At 39.1% G+C, this 19147-nt stretch overlaps 1 protein-coding gene across 1 annotated transcript in view; it reads left to right on the top strand.

The window, feature by feature from the left end:
- Positions 1-18452, top strand: part of ADHFE1 (alcohol dehydrogenase iron containing 1) — a gene marked incomplete at both ends in the record, with an annotated part of 40262 nt that extends 21810 nt beyond the window's left edge. The window contains 5 exons of the mRNA XM_080694930.1: positions 1141-1239; positions 4313-4391; positions 4637-4733; positions 8018-8175; positions 18369-18452. Of these exons, the coding sequence (XP_080551056.1) occupies positions 1141-1239; positions 4313-4391; positions 4637-4733; positions 8018-8175; positions 18369-18452 (517 nt within the window). The remainder of the gene's footprint in view (positions 1-1140; positions 1240-4312; positions 4392-4636; positions 4734-8017; positions 8176-18368) is intronic.
- Between the last annotated feature and the right edge of the window lie 695 nt (positions 18453-19147).

Genomic DNA, 19147 nt, shown 5'->3' with positions numbered 1-19147 from the left:
AGAAAGAAAATTAGGGCTGGGGGTATAGCTCAGAGGTAGAATCCCCCTGGGTTCAATCCCTGGTACTGGGGGAAAAAATGAAAGATGAAAGAAAGAAAGAAAGAAAGAAAGAAAGAAAGAAAGAAAGAAAGAAAGAAAGAGAGAAAGAAAGAAGAAAGAAAGAGAAAAACAAAGAAAAAAAGGTTGGCAGAGCCACAGGGAGAGGCAAGAGACAAGATGGCCAGAAGATGGCTGAAAGCCCCATGGCCTGTGACAGCACCTTGTTAATGGAGAATAAGGAACTAATATTGGGGTTTGGAAGAAAAATGCAAACGTCCAACCATGCTATATGAAGGGAGCAAAGAAGGCTGTGGCACTTTTCTGTCAGAACAAGAGCCTTTACCTGAGGTAAAATCAAGGAACACCAAGAGGAAGTGGTTTGCTTGCTGGTCCTCAAGCTTCCTCCCTGGGACAGGGCTTCCAGGCCATGTGTGCAGAAAAGCTGAGCCCAATCTCAGAAGGGCCTTTGAGACTTTGCTTCAGAATGGCCTTTGGGAGTTTGCTTTTCTGAAGTGGTTTTGGGGACACATGAGCTTTAAGCAAAGGATCGTCCTATGGTGACATCCCACTTCCACTAAAACAGGATGAAATAGATGTGCAGTTTCCACGGGCACCAAAAGAGGTCCCCAGCAAGTCAAGTTTGGGTGTCACCTGAAGAAAACTGGCTGAACAGGCAGGGTGGATGGCAGGTAGCCTGGGGTGACAGGGGCTCCTGATACATTAAGAGAACATGTTTACTCTAAGTCCATTCACAGATGCCATCAGTCAAGGTCACTGACAAATGAAGAAGAAGAATGAGTCTTAGGGCACTTCCCCAGGGCAGCCCTCACAGCGCAAAGATCAGGGCTCTGCTGCCCTGGGCACTTTTATATGACACGGGTAGCTGACAGCATATTTATTATGCTTTGGTAAAACCATTAATGAGAAAGTACGTTTCCCTTTGGTTTTCATTTAGAAGACAAGGCATCGTTTGAATGACTTGCCTAATTTTTCTTCGTATCCAGTAGCATTCCACCCCCCTAATCTTTCCCTAAGGCATCTCTTTATCCAGTAGGAAATGCCAATGTTGATGTTACTGTTCAGTATTTATATAATTCACAGAGCTGTCAGAAGCCCTGATGACTTGGAAGCAAGGTCTAATATGCACTTGGCCAGTGCTTTTGCGGGTATTGGCTTTGGAAATGCTGGCGTGCATCTATGGTAAGTGAGTAGGAAACGTTATTGTTCAAGCTATTGCTTTTAAAAATTAGAAAACAAATATTTAATTTAAGGCAAGCAGTAATATTTAAATATAATATAGAAGGCAGGAATTTAATATAAGATCCCTAAATACTTCCTTAGTTTGAATGCAGTTTATTGGGTCATGAATTTTTTATAATGGCTTTTAAAGATTTGGTTTATAAACAATGCAATTTGTCCACTTAGCGTGTGAAGTTTGATATTTTTTAGTGTATAAAAAAAGTTCCGCAACTATCTAAAATTAATGGTTGCAGAACCATATAAAACATTTTGTTAATTTATTTATTTTGTGCGTGTATGTGGTACAGGGGATGGAACCCGGGACATTCTACCTCAGAGCTACATCCCCAGCCTTCTTTTATTTTGAAGCAGGGTCTTACTAAGTTGCAGAGGGCCTCACTAAGTTGCTCAGGCTGGCCGCAAACCTGGGATCCACCTGCCTCAGCCTCCCAAGTACTGTGATTACAAGTACACAGCACCATGTCTGGCTAGAACTTTTTTTTTTTATCCCAAAGAAATCTCATTCCCCTTAGGTTTTGTCCACCAATTTTCTACCTCCCTCAGTACTAACTACTGATCGAATCAGAACCTGTCTCTACAGGTTCCCCATTCTGAGCATTTTATATACATGAAATTATATCATATATGGCCATTTGTGTTTGGCTTGTTTTACTTAGCATAACGTTTCCAAGGTTTATCCATGTATCTGCACTTCATTCCTTTTTATTGCCACACAACTTCTGGTAGTACTAGATATTGGACCCAGGGGCTCTTTACCTCTAGCTATACCCCAGCCCTATTTTATTTCTTATTTTGAAACAATGTCTCCCTAAATTACTAAGGCTGACCTCCAGCCTGTCATCCTTCTGTCTTAGCCTCCCAAGTAATGGGATTACAAGCACGTACTACCACACCTAGTGCTAAATTACATTCTATGGTATGAATATGCCACATTTTATTTACCCATTTATCAGCTGATGGACATTTGTGTTGTTATCATTTGGGGCTATTGTAAATGGTTGTTAGGATCACTCCTGCACATGTTTTTGCATACATGTATGTTTTATCTATTTTATACATAAAAGTAGAACTTCTGGATCATATGGTAGTTCTGTGTTTCAAACTCTTTCCCACAGTGACTGCACCATTTTTCATTCACACCAGCAGTGGATAAGGGTTGAGATTCATCTTCAGCACATGTTGTAGATTTTTTTTAAAGCCTGAAATACAGGATTTTTCTCCCCTAATCAACCTCTTCTCTCTCTCTCTCTCTCTCTCTCTCTCTCTCTCTCTCTCTCTCTCTCTCTCTCTCACACACACACACACACACACACACACACACACATACACAGAGACATACACATAGACACACACACACACAAACACACACACAAAAGAAAGGAATGAAAATCTTTGTCAGTAGCCCAGAATTTATCTGTTTGGTAGGAACTTTGCTATATTGCTTTAAAACTGAAAACCGGTGAACATTAAGAACAAAAAGTAGGCCTTTGTAGGTAGTGAGTGCAAAGAAATAGCAATCCTCAAACTGCACCATTAATGGGAGCATACATTGGTTACATCTTTCCAAAAGCAAGTAAACAAAATGAACCCATAGCCTGAAAAATATGTATTCCCTTTGGCCCATTAATTCACTTCTAGGAATCTAGCCTAAAGAAGTATCCATGATATGATGAACAAATTTCCTTAAAAGAATGTTCGCCTAAGTGTTATTAATAATTGAAATTTTTGGATGCCACCTAAATTTCCAACAGTTAATGGTTGTACTTCATAAAATAAGGCCACTCGCCGGGCATGGTGGCACACTCTTGTAATCCCCGCACTTGGGAGGTGGAGACAGGAGGATTGTGCAGGTCTGGAGCCAGTTGTGCTGGCTTAAGAGACCCTGTTTCCAAAAAAAAAAAAAAAATAGGTCTGGGAGTATAGCCCGGAGGAAGGGTTTCCAAGAGCCCAGTACCACCAAAAAGAAAAAAAAAAAAAGAAAAGTAACAAAAACAATGTATAAAACTATAGGCATATTGTGATCATTAACTACATGCACATATGAAATGACTAGAAGTAAATAGGTTGTGAGTAATTTTTACTTACTACAAAGAGCATAGATAACTGTTAAGATTCATCAACCTAAATTTTTTTTGTTAGAAAATTACCTTTGAAAGCTCCATGAACTCTATCACACTGAAATGCACACTAAGAAATGAAAGCACACTAAGAAATAATTTTCTGAACCCAAGAGAAGTAAAGCATATTCCAAATACCCAACATCCCAGACCTTTAGCTTCTGATTTGTTTCATGAAGGATGGGCTGGGAACTCCTTTTTTTGAAAAATATTCTCATAATTCACCAAAATATTTTCCATGAAATGTAAATCTTTTTCAGAAGCAGTTATCCAATAACCCATACTGAAAAAACTATAAACCATTTTACTTTGTGAAACATTTAATTTTTACTATATTAATTGTAAATATATTGTTACAGTATTTGTCTTCTGAATCATCTAGTAAACTATAGTATTTTATTATTTGTTCACTGAGAATTCAATATGACATAAATATTTTTTTCATTGAAAACAAAAACATGATGCCTCTTTTTGATAAAAACTAAATATAAATAAATACTGTAGAATTTAGGAAAGAGAACTCAGGTAAACATTAATTGGTTAACATGGCTTCTTAGGCTAGAATATTCCATTATAATTCAATGACATTCATATATAACATGTGAAAGAATCTAACATTTATTAGAAGGACATATCACTGGTTTCCCAGCTTGCATGTCATTGAATGGCGTACAATTCTATCACTTGAATTTGGCCATTGCAGAGGTTTTACTAGTGAATATACTAACCTGGGAGTACATCATAGTATATCCTTACATCCAAGAAAACAGAACATGTAACTCTATGAGGTAACAATATGGTCCAGAGACTATGAAGGGCTCTCCCATAAGTGTGTATGTTGTTGACTTGAATTCTGATATCTGCATTATCAATATAATTTTTTTTTCCTTTTCTAGCCATGGAATGTCTTATCCAATTTCAGGTTTAGTGAAGACATATAAAGCAAAGGATTACAATATGGATCACCCACTGGTGGTAAAAAAAATCATAAAAATTTATTTAATTATATTCTTCACAATTTTCATAAGTATATTTGTCATATTTTTGGTTTTGTTTGTTTGCTGGTTTTTGCTGTGCTGGGGATTGCACCCAGGGCCTTATGCATGCTACAGGGTGAGCTACACCCCCAGCTTATATTTGTTAATTCTTAACTTCTTGGAATAAAATAGTGCCCAGAATGTGCAGCAGGAAGAACAGCTTTGCTGTCCATCTCTCCCCAGCCCCATGGCCTTTCTGTGGTGCTCACATCCCCAGCGGTGTTCACTTTCACGGCCCAGATGTTTCCAGAGCGACACCTGGAGACAGCGGAAATATTGGGTATGAACTATTATTCAGAAACTTGTGACCCACACACTTGGAGTGTTTCCTAGGATTGCTTCTGAGGATCAGTGTAAAGAATAATACCAAAAAATAAAATTCAGTTTTGGGTAGATTAATATTAACATGTCCATCACTTGCCCAAAGCATTACCTAGCACTAAAATATTATAATTTTTTCTGTATAAGAGTCTGTCAAGAATGAAACAGAACCAAATGTTGATTATTTTAAGTTTGTAGTAACATTATTTCCTCTGCTTTCATCGACAAGGAAAGTATAACTCTGTATATACTATTAATGTTATAATTGGTTTTTACTATGATGAATTGATAAAAAAAATGAATCTAAATCAGGAAGCAACAATAAGCTCCCAATCACAGGGAAACTAAACATGAGAGACCTTACAAAATAACTCCCAGTGAGCAATCTGTTTGCCATACTTTAGAATAAATTATGTCTAATAAGATACCCACAGTGCTTTTCTTTTTTCTTTTTTCTTTTTTTTTTTTCGTACTGGGGATGGAACCCAGGGGCATTCTACCTCCAAGCTACACCCCCAGTGCTATTTTTTTAGTCTTTTATTTTTTTTGAAACAGGATCTCACTGAGTTGCGAAGGGCCTTGCTAAGTAGCTGAGGCTGTCCGTGAACCGTAATCTTCCGGTCTCTGCCTCCCGAATGCTGGGAGTACAAGCATGTGCCACCACGACTGGCCCCCACAGTGCTTTTTTAACCTTACCATAAATAAAATGATGTTCCTGAGCCAGGCATGGTGGCCCATGCTTGTAATCCCAGTACTTGGAAGACTGAGACAGGAGGATTGCAGATTCGCAGCCAGCCTCAGCTACTTAGTGAGGCCCTCCACAACTTAGTGAGACCCTGTTTCAAAATAAAGCATAAAAAATAGGGTTGGGAGTATAGCTCGGAGTAGAATGCCCTTGGATTCAATCCCCAGTACCAAAAATAAAGTTCCTGATAGCTAGCTGTAGTAGAAAGTAAAATATTGGTGGTTTTCTGAAATTAGAACTCTTTTAAGCAGACTTGAGTATTTGATTAATTTGCAAAACATCGCATTCCCCTACTTGAGTCTAAGGTAGGAAGGGAAAAGCTAAAAAGAAAACTTCATTATGCTCTTCTAGCTGCAGCCGTTGGAGAGACTATTTCCAAGGAGGTAGGCATGACCGCAGACATCCTCGGCGCACACGGCTTCCTCTCAGCTTCCCTTTCACACTGGCCATTTGTGTTCCCACCGAGCTGCAGGGGCTGTGTCGAGAATCTTAATGTCAGAATCCAGGGCAGGCCTGGTTTCCCAGCAAGTGCTGTGAGAACATGCTGCCAACTTTCCTGAAAATCCTGTGTCCCTTTTTCTTTGGATAGGAGATATTGGGAGGCAGCTGTCTTTGTAAACATGCAAACATTGTAAATGGGTCTGGGGTGGGGGTTGTAGAGGCTAGATTGATGATAAATGGGGAAAATCTTAGCAAACTTAAAGTTCACAGCCAGGCAGCCATCTGCATTACCTACTAAGAAAGCCTTCCCCTGTTAGGTAAAATATAGGCTAGAAAGACCCATATTTGTCCTTTTCGCATAGGAAAATTTAATATTATCCCATACTTGGGATATTAAATATTTATTAAATATTCTCATTCTCTATGTAATCTTAGATTTTCTTTGCTTTAGTTTCTCTCTCTTTCTCTTTCTTTCTTTCTTTCTTTCTTTCTTTCTTTCTTTCTTTCTTTCTTTCTTTCTTCTGTTTCTCGTTTCTAAAAAAGCTTCATAGGAAACCCCAGAGGTTTTGATGGTGTGTTTTATGGCAGCCATCCTAGAACATGAAAACATCATAAACCCAGCATCATGTGTCGCCTCTCCACTTTACCCAGATGTTAGCTGCCTCTGGGTAGTACAGACTGGTCACGTCAAGCAAGGCTTCGCTTTCATCCAGCTGCTCTCCAGCTCACCCTGTATCTGTAACCTTTTCCAGATTACTAAACTGTCCTTCCCATCACAGAACAGAAAGCTTACACCCGAGTTAGTAGCATGCTTGGTTTTGTGGTGAGCTATGCATCCTCGGGAGACTTCAGGCAGTGCTGCATTTGCTCCCTTCCTGGCAGGGAGTGGAACACTCAGAGAGAGGAGGAACAGGGCGGTGCTCAGGCCAGGAAACTCAGCACCCTCCCTGTGGGAATTTTCACCCTGCCTAAAAACAGAACCCCATGGCTCTTCAAGATCAACATCTCTATGATTATATATGTGATGATTTATTAATTCTATCAAAACTCTGTCCTGACAAATCATGTCTTGCCTTCTTGCCTCTTCACTGACCTCATTAGTATCTACACATGAAACACTGTTCTCTGAGAGTCTTGGTGTCCCGGCTTCTGCCCAGCTGATATTATAATATTTAATGGGTGCAACCTCCCTGCCCTTGGGCAACAGAATCCAACATTTAAAAGTTTTATAGCTACAGAGAGGAAATGTTTCCTACGCTGGTCACCTGTAATCCTGTTTGTTTGTTTGTTTGTTTGTTTTGGTGGTACTGGGGTTCCTGGAAGCCCTTCTCCCTCCGGGCTACACTCCCAGACCTTTTTTTTTTTTTTTTTTTTTTTTTACTATTATTATTTGGAAAACAGGGTCTCTTAAACCAGCAAGGCTGACTACAAACCTGTGCGATCCTCCTGCTCCGCCTCCCAAGCGCGGGGATTACAAGCGTGCGCCACCACGCCTGTTGTTTTTCTTTTTGGCAGTTAAAATGGGATTCTGGTGCTTCTGTGTCCTTGACTCTCGAGGCATTTGCGAAAGGCTCATCTTTTTCTATAAAGTTCCTATGAGCAAAAACGTTGAACATGCACACCTCTAGATGTCAGCAAATTCCAAGCCTTGAAAAGCACACAAGCTGTTTCTCCTGCCATCGCTTCTTCCTCCTCTGGCCAACCAGCCTTGTCCTGACCTTCTTTCTGCATCATTTCTTGCCTCTTTTCTTCTTCTTCCCCACAACACAGGGTGATCAGGTAGGAACTGGTTGTTCCTTAGAAATGGGAGCACCAAGTTAACCCCAGCTGACTTCTCTTACAGAGGTCCTTGGTTCCTTGGTCTGGCCCCGCCATTGTGTCTTCTTTGAGATTGATCATTGACCTTTAAGCCACATTGAGGGAGGTACAGTTGCTGCTCTTGTCCTCAGTGTTTGGAGATGGCAGTGGGTACATAATCGGCTGGTCTATGGCTGAATGATACCCAGAGCCTGCTGCTTCTCTCTCTCTCTCTACAGTCTGCACTTCCTGTCTTCTAGGAGCTGACACACGCACTGCCAGGATCCAAGATGCTGGGCTGGTGTTGGCAGACACACTCCGGAAATTCCTGTTTGATCTCAATGTCGATGATGGCCTAGCTGCCATTGGTTATACCAAGGCCGATATCCCTGCACTGGTGAAAGGAACACTGCCCCAGGTAAGAGGCACAGTGCAACCCATGCCTGCTAAGAGGCACAAAGCCTCCAGGAAGTATGTTCTATTTGGGGCATGTTAGGGGAGACCAAAATCCATGGCTCTTCTAACCATTCTCAGGTCTCCTTGACAGTACACAGCAGTTTTCACCTTCCCCAGCAAGAAAAGACCCAGGCTCCTTTTCCTTTACGATCGTCCATAAAACTGTCGCTTAAGTGAAGATTTTATGGTAAAAGTAAAAGGATCCTTTATGAAAACTCAAGACAAAAACAACCAAGTTGATCTTGAGCTATGTGAAACTTTCCCTGTTTCCCATTTCTGTGCTTTTCAAGGTTCCTATAAAATTATGCAAAGTTATTCCAAAAGGACTGCTAATATTATTTTTCATTATAAAGAGTTATAAATTCCTACCATTTGGGTACAGATAGGCATGCTCTTTAAGATGAAACTATCACAAAATGGCTTCCCAATGAATTTGGAAGGTTGTATTTTATTATATTTTTATTGGTTTATTGTAATGTACCATCATAATGAGGCTCAGCATGATAGAAACATACATGCACAGAAAACATGTTGTAGACATATCTGTGTTCCTTTGGGCCTTGATTTATTTAAATGTTGGTTAAAAAAATAAACTGAGTTGCCATCCTTTATTTGGAAGAATCATACTAGATTTAGAACTCCCTCTCCCAGGAATCCCATTAGAGAGTTCATCCTTTGTTTAACTTCTCTTGAGCTAGTACAGCAGATCCTAACTGGCCAAGATTCTGTTTACTGCAATTCACCATCTTAGTACAGAGCACCAAACCATGAGCACTAGATTGGTGAATAAATCCTGGTTACCATACCCAGAGTTTTCCCTTATCCCTCCTGGCCAGTATGGCAAAAGCAGGGATCTTTATAATACCATGGACACTTCTGCCCAAAGTAAAAGCATTCATGGGTCTCTTTCTGACAATGAAGCAGAGCTAAGAGCTGGAATATCCACAGCATCCTTCTTATCATGAGTAGCACTGCTTTCTACTCATCACTCCAGGTAAGCAAGGGCCTTGAGATAGCTGCTTCTTCCCTACTTCATCAGTGTTTAGAATGCTGACAATCTCACCACTCACTTAAGATAATGTTTGTATAGATTCAGTTCACAGACTCATATGTCCACAGGGCCCAAGTAGGTAATAGAAATGAACAAAGTAGTTCATGCAATAGGGAGTATCTGGGACTTTGGTGAACTGGAAAGCACATGACCCATCTCATTGAAGGAGCTATTCAGTTACAGTTCATTATCAACAAGTAGACATTCAGGCCCTCCTGTTATTAGAACTTCCAGCTTTCAAGAGCAATCAGCAGTCTGGATGTTTCTGTTGAATTTGTCCTGGTTTCCAGTGTACAAATGAAATATGGCTCATGGGCCACCAGTTTCCATAATTTAGATTCAGTCCCTGTGGATTTAATTACATCTAACCAGATAAATGAATGAGAAACAGTATTCCATAGCCCCTGAGCAACACACAAACCCTTAGTTATAACCTATAAATTCAAGAGACTAAGAGTAAAAAACAAAAACAAAAAAACAAGATCTTCTAAGGCCATCACAGTTATTTTATCCAAACCTACTAGATTATAAGTTCCATGAGGAAAGGAATCTACTTTGCTTATCCATCTCTTATCGCACCTAGCACAGGTTAGTAAGCATATTAAATACACACATAACCTGCAGCCTTCTCCTTCTGCATCCTCTGACTAGGTGAATTTAATGGTTGGATGGTGATAACTTCTTGAAATGCTTCCTTAGACTAACTAGGACTCAGCCAAACACAGGGAAGCCGTGAAAGTCTTCCCAGGGACACTGTACATAGCTGGGAGTCATCATGATTTTTATATAGCTTCTGACTTTATAGTATGGTCCCAGTATTACTATCCATTCTGCAAGGGGTCCTCTGAAAAGTTCTGTTTAGCCCAGCACAGTGTTCAGAAATATGTGTTTGTCTACTTTCATGAATAGTATCTATAATTTTCAGATAAAACTGTATTATTTAGTTTTCCAAAACTATTCCACACAGCAATAGATCCAGACTCACATTCGAGACCATCCACTAACACAGCAAGTTAGTTAGGTATCATTCTGAATGCCTCTCTGTACATGTCATAGTGGGAAATCACAGTAGCAATCCCTTAATTAGACAAAATAAATGTCTTAGTTTCACAAAAGATGGAAAGTAAGTAGAATTTTTAGAATGTAAATCATGTCTTACAATAGTAAGCCAGGTTTTCCTCAAGCTGTATTCATAAAACAGTAACAAGAAATATATGGCCTTTTCCCTTTGATCATGTTTCCATGATTAGGAGAAACATAGTTAATTTAAATTAACTAGCACTGATTCCATTTTGAAGTCAAAGTGATTAGGCTATACATATCTTCACAGATTCATAGGATTTGGGGACAGGATCTTAGAAATGAGCTTGTCCATTCTGAAGATGGAGAACTACTATGGGTTTTTGTTGTTGTTTTGAGCTTTGGCAGCAGTGGACATTTAGGAATGCAAATTCAGAAATTTGCACATACAGCAAACTAATCTTCACTTATTAGTGTCTACAGGATTTAAGGTAGTGAGAAGGACTAATGCTCCTGCAAAGAACATTACCAAAAAGGTTATTTCATGCAGTCAATATTTGATAAAGGTTCTTTTATGTTCAGTAACCGGGATCAGTTTTCTCTGGAAGGAACAACCAGACCAGTATTCTTGACCAAACACCACATCCCCTAACTGGTGGCAACAAATAGCAGCTCTGTGTACAGAAGTGTCCAACTGCCACAGCCAGGCTACCCATGGAGCAGGCAAGAATAAATTAATCTTCCAAGCTGGATTTCTGAAACCTCTGGAAAAAAACATTTACATTTCAAATCAAAACATTTCATTACTGAGATCTGCCTACCCAAATGAGCACTTCTACTCCCTGGTAGACAGGCCAGCTGAAATGTTGTTATTTTATGAATGTTCTAAAAGTAGAAGTCTGAGTTTATTTCTGTGCCCATATTAATCAGTTATCCTTTCGTCTTACATATCTATAAATAGTAGCACATTGCTAACACGTTTTTCTTCTGAGTTTAGCCTTTATATGGCACACCGATAGGTCTAGTGACATGTCACAAACTTTATCTTTGCCGACATTTAACAAGTCATTGGAGTTAGAACTGTGAAAGCGAAATTCATCTCAGGCCTGGCTTTTGGTACATCTGAGAATCCTGAACTGTTTCACCAAAGAGAAACAGGATCGTGTTAGGGGTCTTTGAGTTTGTTAGATAAGACTCTTTCTCATGATAATAGAATAATGTAGAGATCATCATCATCATCATCATCATCATCATCATCATCATCATCATCCCTGGCCATAGGAAATACTGAGCTTTAGTTCTTGACCCTACTGTAAACATAGATAATGGATGGATAGATAGTAGAACCATAAACAAATCCATTCTACTTTCTGTCTCTGAATTTGCCTATTCTAGGTACCTCATATAAATGGAATCATACACTATCTGTCCTTTGTGAATGGTTTATTTCACCTATCATAATGTCTTCAGTGTTCACCCATGTTATAGTATGTGTCAGAAGTCCATTCTTGTTTATGGCTAAATAATATTTTTTGCATTTCTATGTTGATAGACACAGGTTGTGCCCACCTTTTGACTATTGTGAATAATGCTACTATGAACATTGGTGTACAAGTCTCTGTTTGAATCCCTGCTTTCTTTAGGGTATATACCTAGGATTAAAATTGTTAAACCATATGGTTTTATTTTTTTCTGAAGATATAACGAAGTTTATTACAAGATAGAAATACAGAGGATAGGTACAGCTCCATACCAGATTGGCATGGAGGGGTGACTCGAATGAATACACCCAACCATATGGTTTTATATGTTTAATTTTTTGAGGAACTGCCAAACTGTTATTCATAGTAGCAGCACCATTTTACATTTCTATTAATAATACATCAGGTTAGCCCGGCGTGGTGGTGCACAGTTGTAATCCCCGCATTTGAAAGGCAGACACAGGAGGATCGCACAGGTTCAAAGCCAGCTGCGCTGGCTTAAGAGACCCTGTTTCCAAATTTAAAAACGTATAAAATAGGTCTGGGAGTGTAGGCCCGGAGGTAGAAGGACTTCCAGGAACCTTAGTACCACCAAAATAATAATTAATAATTATAATAATAATAATACATCAGGTTCCAAATTCTTCACATCTTCACCAACACCTCTTATTTTCCATTAATTTTGTAATAGCCATCCTCATGGGTGTGAAGCGTCATCTAGTTGAGGTTTTGGTTCGCATCTCCCTAGTGAGTAATAATGTTGAGCATCTTATCATGTGCTTGTTGGTTATTTACATATTTTTTCTTTGGCTAAATACCTATTCAAGTTCTTTTCTCATTTTTCTAATTGAAATGTTTGGGGTTTTGTTGTTGAATTATAGGAATAATTTTTATATTCTGTACCTTAATTCCTTATCAGATACATGGCTTACAAATATTTTTCTATATTTTGTGAGTTGTCTTTTTATTCCCATGCTAGTGTCTTTTTTGTATGTGGGGACTGAACCCAGGGGCATTCTCCCTCTGAGCCATATCCCCAGCCCCTTTCTACTTTTTGTTTTGAAACAATCTTTCTTGCTAGGTTGCTGAGAGTCTTGCTACAGTGCTGAAGCTGACCTTGAACCTGTGAGCCTCCTGTCTCAGCCTCCCAAGTATTGCTAGTATCTTTTGATGCACAAAAGTTTTAAATCTTTTTTTTTTTTTTTGGTGGTACTGGGGTTCCTGGAAACCCTTCTACCTCTGGGATACACTCCCAGACCCATTTATATTATTTTTATTTGGAAACAGGGTCTCTTAAGTTCGAGGCTGACTTCAAACCTGCATGATCCTCTGTCTCTTCCTCCCATGCGCGGGGATTACAAGCGTGCGGCACCAAACCTGGCCAAAAGTTTTCAATTTTGATCTAGTCCAGGTTATGTTTTTATTTTTTCTCATTTGCCTGTGCCGTTCGTGTCATATTCAAGAAATCATTGCCAAGTTCAATGTCATGAAGCTATCCCCTATGTACTCTTCTCAGCTTTTATGCTCTTATATTTAGACTATTGCTCCATTTTGAGTTGATTTGTTAGTGTGTCATTTCTTTTTTTTCATTCTTCCTTTTTTGTCAGAAAATTTATTTATTTATTTATTTATTTGCACATATATATGATATATAAAACATTTTTCCAAGCTTTTAAACATAGCTGAAACTAATGCATGTAAGAAACTAAACTAAATGTTATATTCGTCTTAAAGTTAATTGTAATCCTAATTCTAAACGTATGTGAAACTCTTACAATACACTGAAATTGAACATAATTGCACATATATATGACATGTAAAACACTTTTCCGAGCTTTTAAACATAACGGAAACTAATGCATATAAGAAACTAAACTAAATGTTATATTTGCCCTAACACTAACTGTAATCCTAGTTCTAAACGTATGGGAAAACCTTACAATACACTGAAATTGAACATAATGCACATATATAGGATATAAAAACCCTTTTCTGAACTTTTAAACATAGTTGAAACTAACACATATAAGAAATTAAACTAAATGTTATATTCATCCTAACATTTACTGTAATCCTAATTCTGAACAAATGTGGCACTCTTACAATACACTGAAATTGAACATGATTTCACATATATATGATATGAAAAACCCTTTTCTGTGCTTTTAGACATAGCTGAATCTAACGCATGTAAGAAACTAAATATTATATTCGTCCTAACGCTAACTGTACTCCTAAGTCTAAACATATGTGAAACTCTTACAATACACTGAAATTGAACATAATTGCACATATATGTGATATATAAAACACTTTTCTGAGCTTTTAAACGTAGCTGAAACTAACACATTTAAGAAACTAAACTAAATGTTTTATTCGTCCTAACGCTAACTGTAATCCTAAATCTAAGCATATGTGAAACTCTTACAATACACTGAAATTGAACATAATTGCACATATATATGATATGTAAAACACTTTTCCGAGTTTTTAAACATAGCGGAAACTAATGCATATAAGAAACTAAACTAAATGTTATATTCGTCCTAATGCTAACTGTAATCCTAATTCTAAACATATGTGAAACTCTTACAATACACTGAAATTGAACATGATTACACATATATATGATATAAAAACACTTTTCCGAGCTTTTAAACATAGCTGAAACTAACACATATAAGAAACTAAACTAAATGCTATATTCGTCCTAATGCTAACTGTAATCTTAATTATAAACGTATGTGAAGCTCTTACAATACACTGCAATTAAACATAATTGCACATATATATGACATGTAAAACACTTTTCCGAGCTTTTAAAGATAGCTAAAACTAACGCATATAAGAAATTAAACTAAATGTTATACTAGTCCTAACGCTAACTGTAATCCTAATTCTACTTATAGACTTCCTCTCTTCTCTGGTTCTGAAGTCTGCTTCTTTTTTCTTCTTTATGGTTTATTTCTTTAAGAATTTTCTCTAGTGTTGGCTTTGAATTCATGAATTTTTTAAAATTCTGTTTATCCTGAAATACTTTTATTTCCCCATTGATTTTGAATAGTAGTTTTGCTGGATAGAGTAGTTTTAGTTGGAAGTTATTTTCTTCCAGGGTCTGAATCACGTTGTACCAGTCTCCTAGCATTCCTGACCTGGGTTGTATAGTCTGGGGTGATTCTTATTGTTTTGCCTCTATATGTCACCCATCCTTTTGTTCTCACTGCTTTTAAGATCCCTTCCTTGGCCTCTATGTTGGTCATTTTGGCTATTATGTGGCGTGGGGAGGTCCTTCTTTGGTCCTGTCTTAACGGTGTTATGTATGCCTCCTGGACATGAAGATCCAAGTCTCTTTCCATGTTTGGAAAATTCTCTGAAATTATTTCTTTGAAAAGATTACAGATGCCCTTAGTCTGTACCTCTATCCCTTCTTCAATGCCTATTATCCGTAAGTTAGGATGCTTCATATTATCCCATATTTGCTGGATGTGTAGGTTTTGTTGCTGTAAAGATTTCTGTATATCGCTGACCGTGTTTTCGGTTTTGGATGTACTGTCTTCTAACATTGAAATTCTGTTTTCCATTTCATCTAATCTTCCAGAATTTCTTTCTATTGCTGTCTTCATTTCACTTATTGACTCTTTCATTTCATTCCAGACCTCTTTCTGATTCTTTCTTAGTGTTTCCAACTCATCTTTCATCTCCTCTAGACTTGTTTTAAATACTTTCATTATATTGTAAATCAAGATTCGGAACTCTCCTTCTTGCATTTCTTGTAGGTCAGTATTCGTGACTTCTGTCGTTTCTCCACTCTTCCTGGTTCTCATATTTTCAACGTTCTCAGGCCTGTTCTAATTTCTTCCCATTGATTGTGGGTATTGTGTATAGACCAGTCTTAGTAGTGGGGATTTAGAAGAGTTAACAGGTAAGCAGTACTTTTTTGGTGTGGTGAGGGTTGGGTGATGGTGGAGTAGCAGGGGTCAGAAGTCAGGAACCATGAACACCAAAATTTTGTTTCTCTGCTTCACAAACAGACGGCCTGGACTCCGTGAACTTGCTGCTGCCACCGAAGGCAATATGGCACCGCTGGCTGTGAGGCTGGCATATTTCTTTTCTGGTTTTGAGCTCCAATCTGAGTCCCTGAAGGGTGTGCTGAGCCTGGCCCCTGGGAGCTTTAGACACTCCTTGCGCCGAAAAAAACTGGCGAATTACACCCAGCTGTTCCGCAGTTGCTCACCTCAGCTCGCTGTCCGCCGCTCCTCTCTGTAGCCTGGTGGGCTGTTGAGTGCATTGGTCTGGAGCCGTCCAGTGAGCTCACTGCTGCCGCCGTCAGTATGGCGCTGCTGCCGCGTCCAGGCCGTGAGGCCGTCGTATCTCCTATCCAGTTCTGAGCTCTGTTCTGAGTCCCCCTCCTCTCTGGAGCCCAGGGCTGCGAGAGAAGATGGCGCTGGCAGCGTGTGCAGGCTGGTTTCCTCTCTGGCGTCTGGCTGTTCTTCTAACCTTCCTTCTCTCTGCCTCTTGTACTTAGAGCTTTTATTTCTCTGCTGGTGGTGTTTCCTGACTACGAAAAGCACTGATTTTGTAGTAATAAAGATCGATCATTAGCGGGATTCATAAACACCACTTTACTCGGTTGCCATCTTCCCGGAAGTCCACCATTCTTCCTTTTTTCCAGAAAAAAAAAATATGTATTGAAATCATGCCTTGTCTGGAATAGAGTAAGGAAGAAAATAAAGTCTCTTCTTCCTTCCTAGAGCTTATGTTCTATTGGAGGGAGACAGGCAATAAACATCTATAAATAAGATGGACATTTAATAATTTCAGATATTGACTAATGGTGTGAAGGAAAACATGGGTAATGATATAGAGTAACCTTGTAGGAACAACATAGAGTACTCAGCATGATGGTGAGGTCTTGTAAGGAATCCTCTGTCGCACATGCTACTGTGAAGGTTGCTATCCAGGCAGAGGAGAAAAGGCATAGCATTTAAAAGGAATGGTGGGAATCGTAAGATGAACAAATGGGAGAGGAGAGAGCTGGGGTGAGGAGTTGGGCCAGGCCAGGGCAACATCAGAGAGCATGATTTTGCTCTGATCACATGGGAGAAGCTATCCAAGAGAATTAAGCCCTGGAATGGCATGGCCAGATTTATGCTGGGAAAAACAATCCCTCTGAGTGTTTGGAGAGAATGCCCTCTAGGGGTGTTAGTGGAGCAAAAGTGGAACCGCCAGGAAGGAGGCCTCAGAGGCTGGATGTCCTGCAACTGGAGGTGAGAGTGCTCAGTTCTGGAGATAAGTGAGATAGACTTGCTGATGGGTTGAACTTGCAGAGCCAAGGAAAGGAAACTCAGGAATAGGTACTAAGTTTCTACTGAAGCTACTGTCATTTCTGAGTTGAGGAAAATGGGAGAAGCAGGCTGAGTTCGAGTTCCATCCTATGTGTGTGACCTTTGAAATGCCAGTATCCTCCTCCCCATCCTCATTAACTCAACAGCTAAACAGCTAACTCCAGCACCACTCAGTATGTCCAGCATTCTGGTCGACCCAGCATAGCAGTGCACAAGCTCTGTTCCATCCTGGTGAGCTTTCCTATTAGCAAGCATGTTCCCAAACATGTGCGTAGCAACCAGAAAACAGACTGAAAGACCTATGGACATGGAGCCCCCACCCCAAACAGTACATTTCTTAATTTACTTACGCCACAGGGTAGTCATCATATTTTCTAGTCCCCTGCAATAACATGCAATAACCATAAGATGTTTGGGCTGTCTTTGCTGACTTGATTCATAATAGTTAAGGGAAAAAAAGCCAATCACTGAACTAGTTTTTGGAAAGTAGAGATAAAACCTTAGTTAATAGAAAAGAAAAAAGAAATCACTTGTCACATGTAGCTTGGAAGCTCCTGTCCTCCTAAATTCCGTTTGAATATACCATAAGTCCAGGTTGCAAAATATATGGTCTTGGAAGTCAGGAGCAAGCAGTTATGTTTTCTTTGGCAGCATTCTCTGAGTCTGGGACAGGACTAAACTGTACTCAGAGAACTGGCAGAGGTTGTTGACTGACCCAGTTTAGTCGATATAGAAGGTATTTTCCCTGTGGCTGGTTTGGTTCTACAGATTGGGCCAGAATGTTCAGAAGTAGAATGCCACTGGGTTCAATCCCCTGCACCCTACCCCCCAAAAGTTATGAGGCGATGTAAATTAATTTGGTCATAAGAAATAATGGCTTTAAAAGTCATATCTTTAAAAATTATTTCTCATATGCTCTGTACTAGTTAATTACCAACCTAGAGGCTTATCAAGTAATGTCTCTTTCCCATGAAGCTTTTAAAATCTACACTCCCACCTCCCCACCCCCTTTTCAGTACTAGGGATTTAACCCAGGGACATTCTATCTCTGAGCTATACCCCCAGCCCCATTTTATTTTTTATTTTGAAACAGAGTTGCACTAAGTTTCAGAAGGCTTCACTAAGTTACTGAGGCAGGCTATGAACCTGCGATCCTCCTGTCTCAGCCTCCCAAGTGTGTGTCACCACGCCCAGCTACCTCATAACTTTTGCAGATGTTCTTTTGAAAAACCTGGGTAACTCCTCTTCTTTGTTTCAGGAAAGGGTGACCAAGCTTGCACCCCGTCCCCAGTCAGAAGAGGATCTGTCTGCTCTGTTCGAAGCTTCAATGAAACTGTATTAAATTGCTTTTTTAACTGAAAGAGTTACCATTGGCCATTGTACTTCTAAAAATTGAAGTTAATCAGGCTAGAGCACCACTATCTTCTCATCTCCACACATAGCTTACCTGCAGCCAGTTTGGATGTGATATGAATTTTTCCTGCAGGAGATTCCCCAGTGTTCAGAGTCAAGCTATTTCCATGAAACAAACTGAACAAATGTGCACCACATTACACCCTCAAGCCAGACTTCTGGGTCAGTGTTCCAGTGCCAAACCCCACAAAATACTCTGCCTCTGCTCTATGTGTCCAGTGGGCAAAAACTCATTATCAAATGTGTAAATGTACGTATCCTATGCTCAGTGACTTTCATATCTAGAAATTTATTTCCTGGAAATACTAGCACAAGAATGTAAAGAAATATAACAAGGATATTTTAAGCAGTACTTTATCAAGTAATAAAAATAGTAAAACAACCTAAATATTCACTAATAATATATAGATAAATAAATCAGCATATATTAAACAGTGGGATGCTATGGTGTTATTAATAAGAATGAAGTAAACTGTTGTAGATGTCTATTATATAATGGATGTTGGCAAAAATAGATTGCAGAAAAATTACATATTAGCATGGTCTGACTTTTGTTTCTAACTACACATAAACATATGTCTACATAGAAAAGATGTACATCAAAATATTGAAAGTTATTGAAAA

This window comes from Muscardinus avellanarius (assembly GCF_963383645.1).
Source record: "Muscardinus avellanarius genome assembly, chromosome: 4".
NCBI lineage: Eukaryota > Metazoa > Chordata > Mammalia > Rodentia > Gliridae > Muscardinus > Muscardinus avellanarius.
This window is presented reverse-complemented; position numbering and strand designations above follow the sequence as displayed.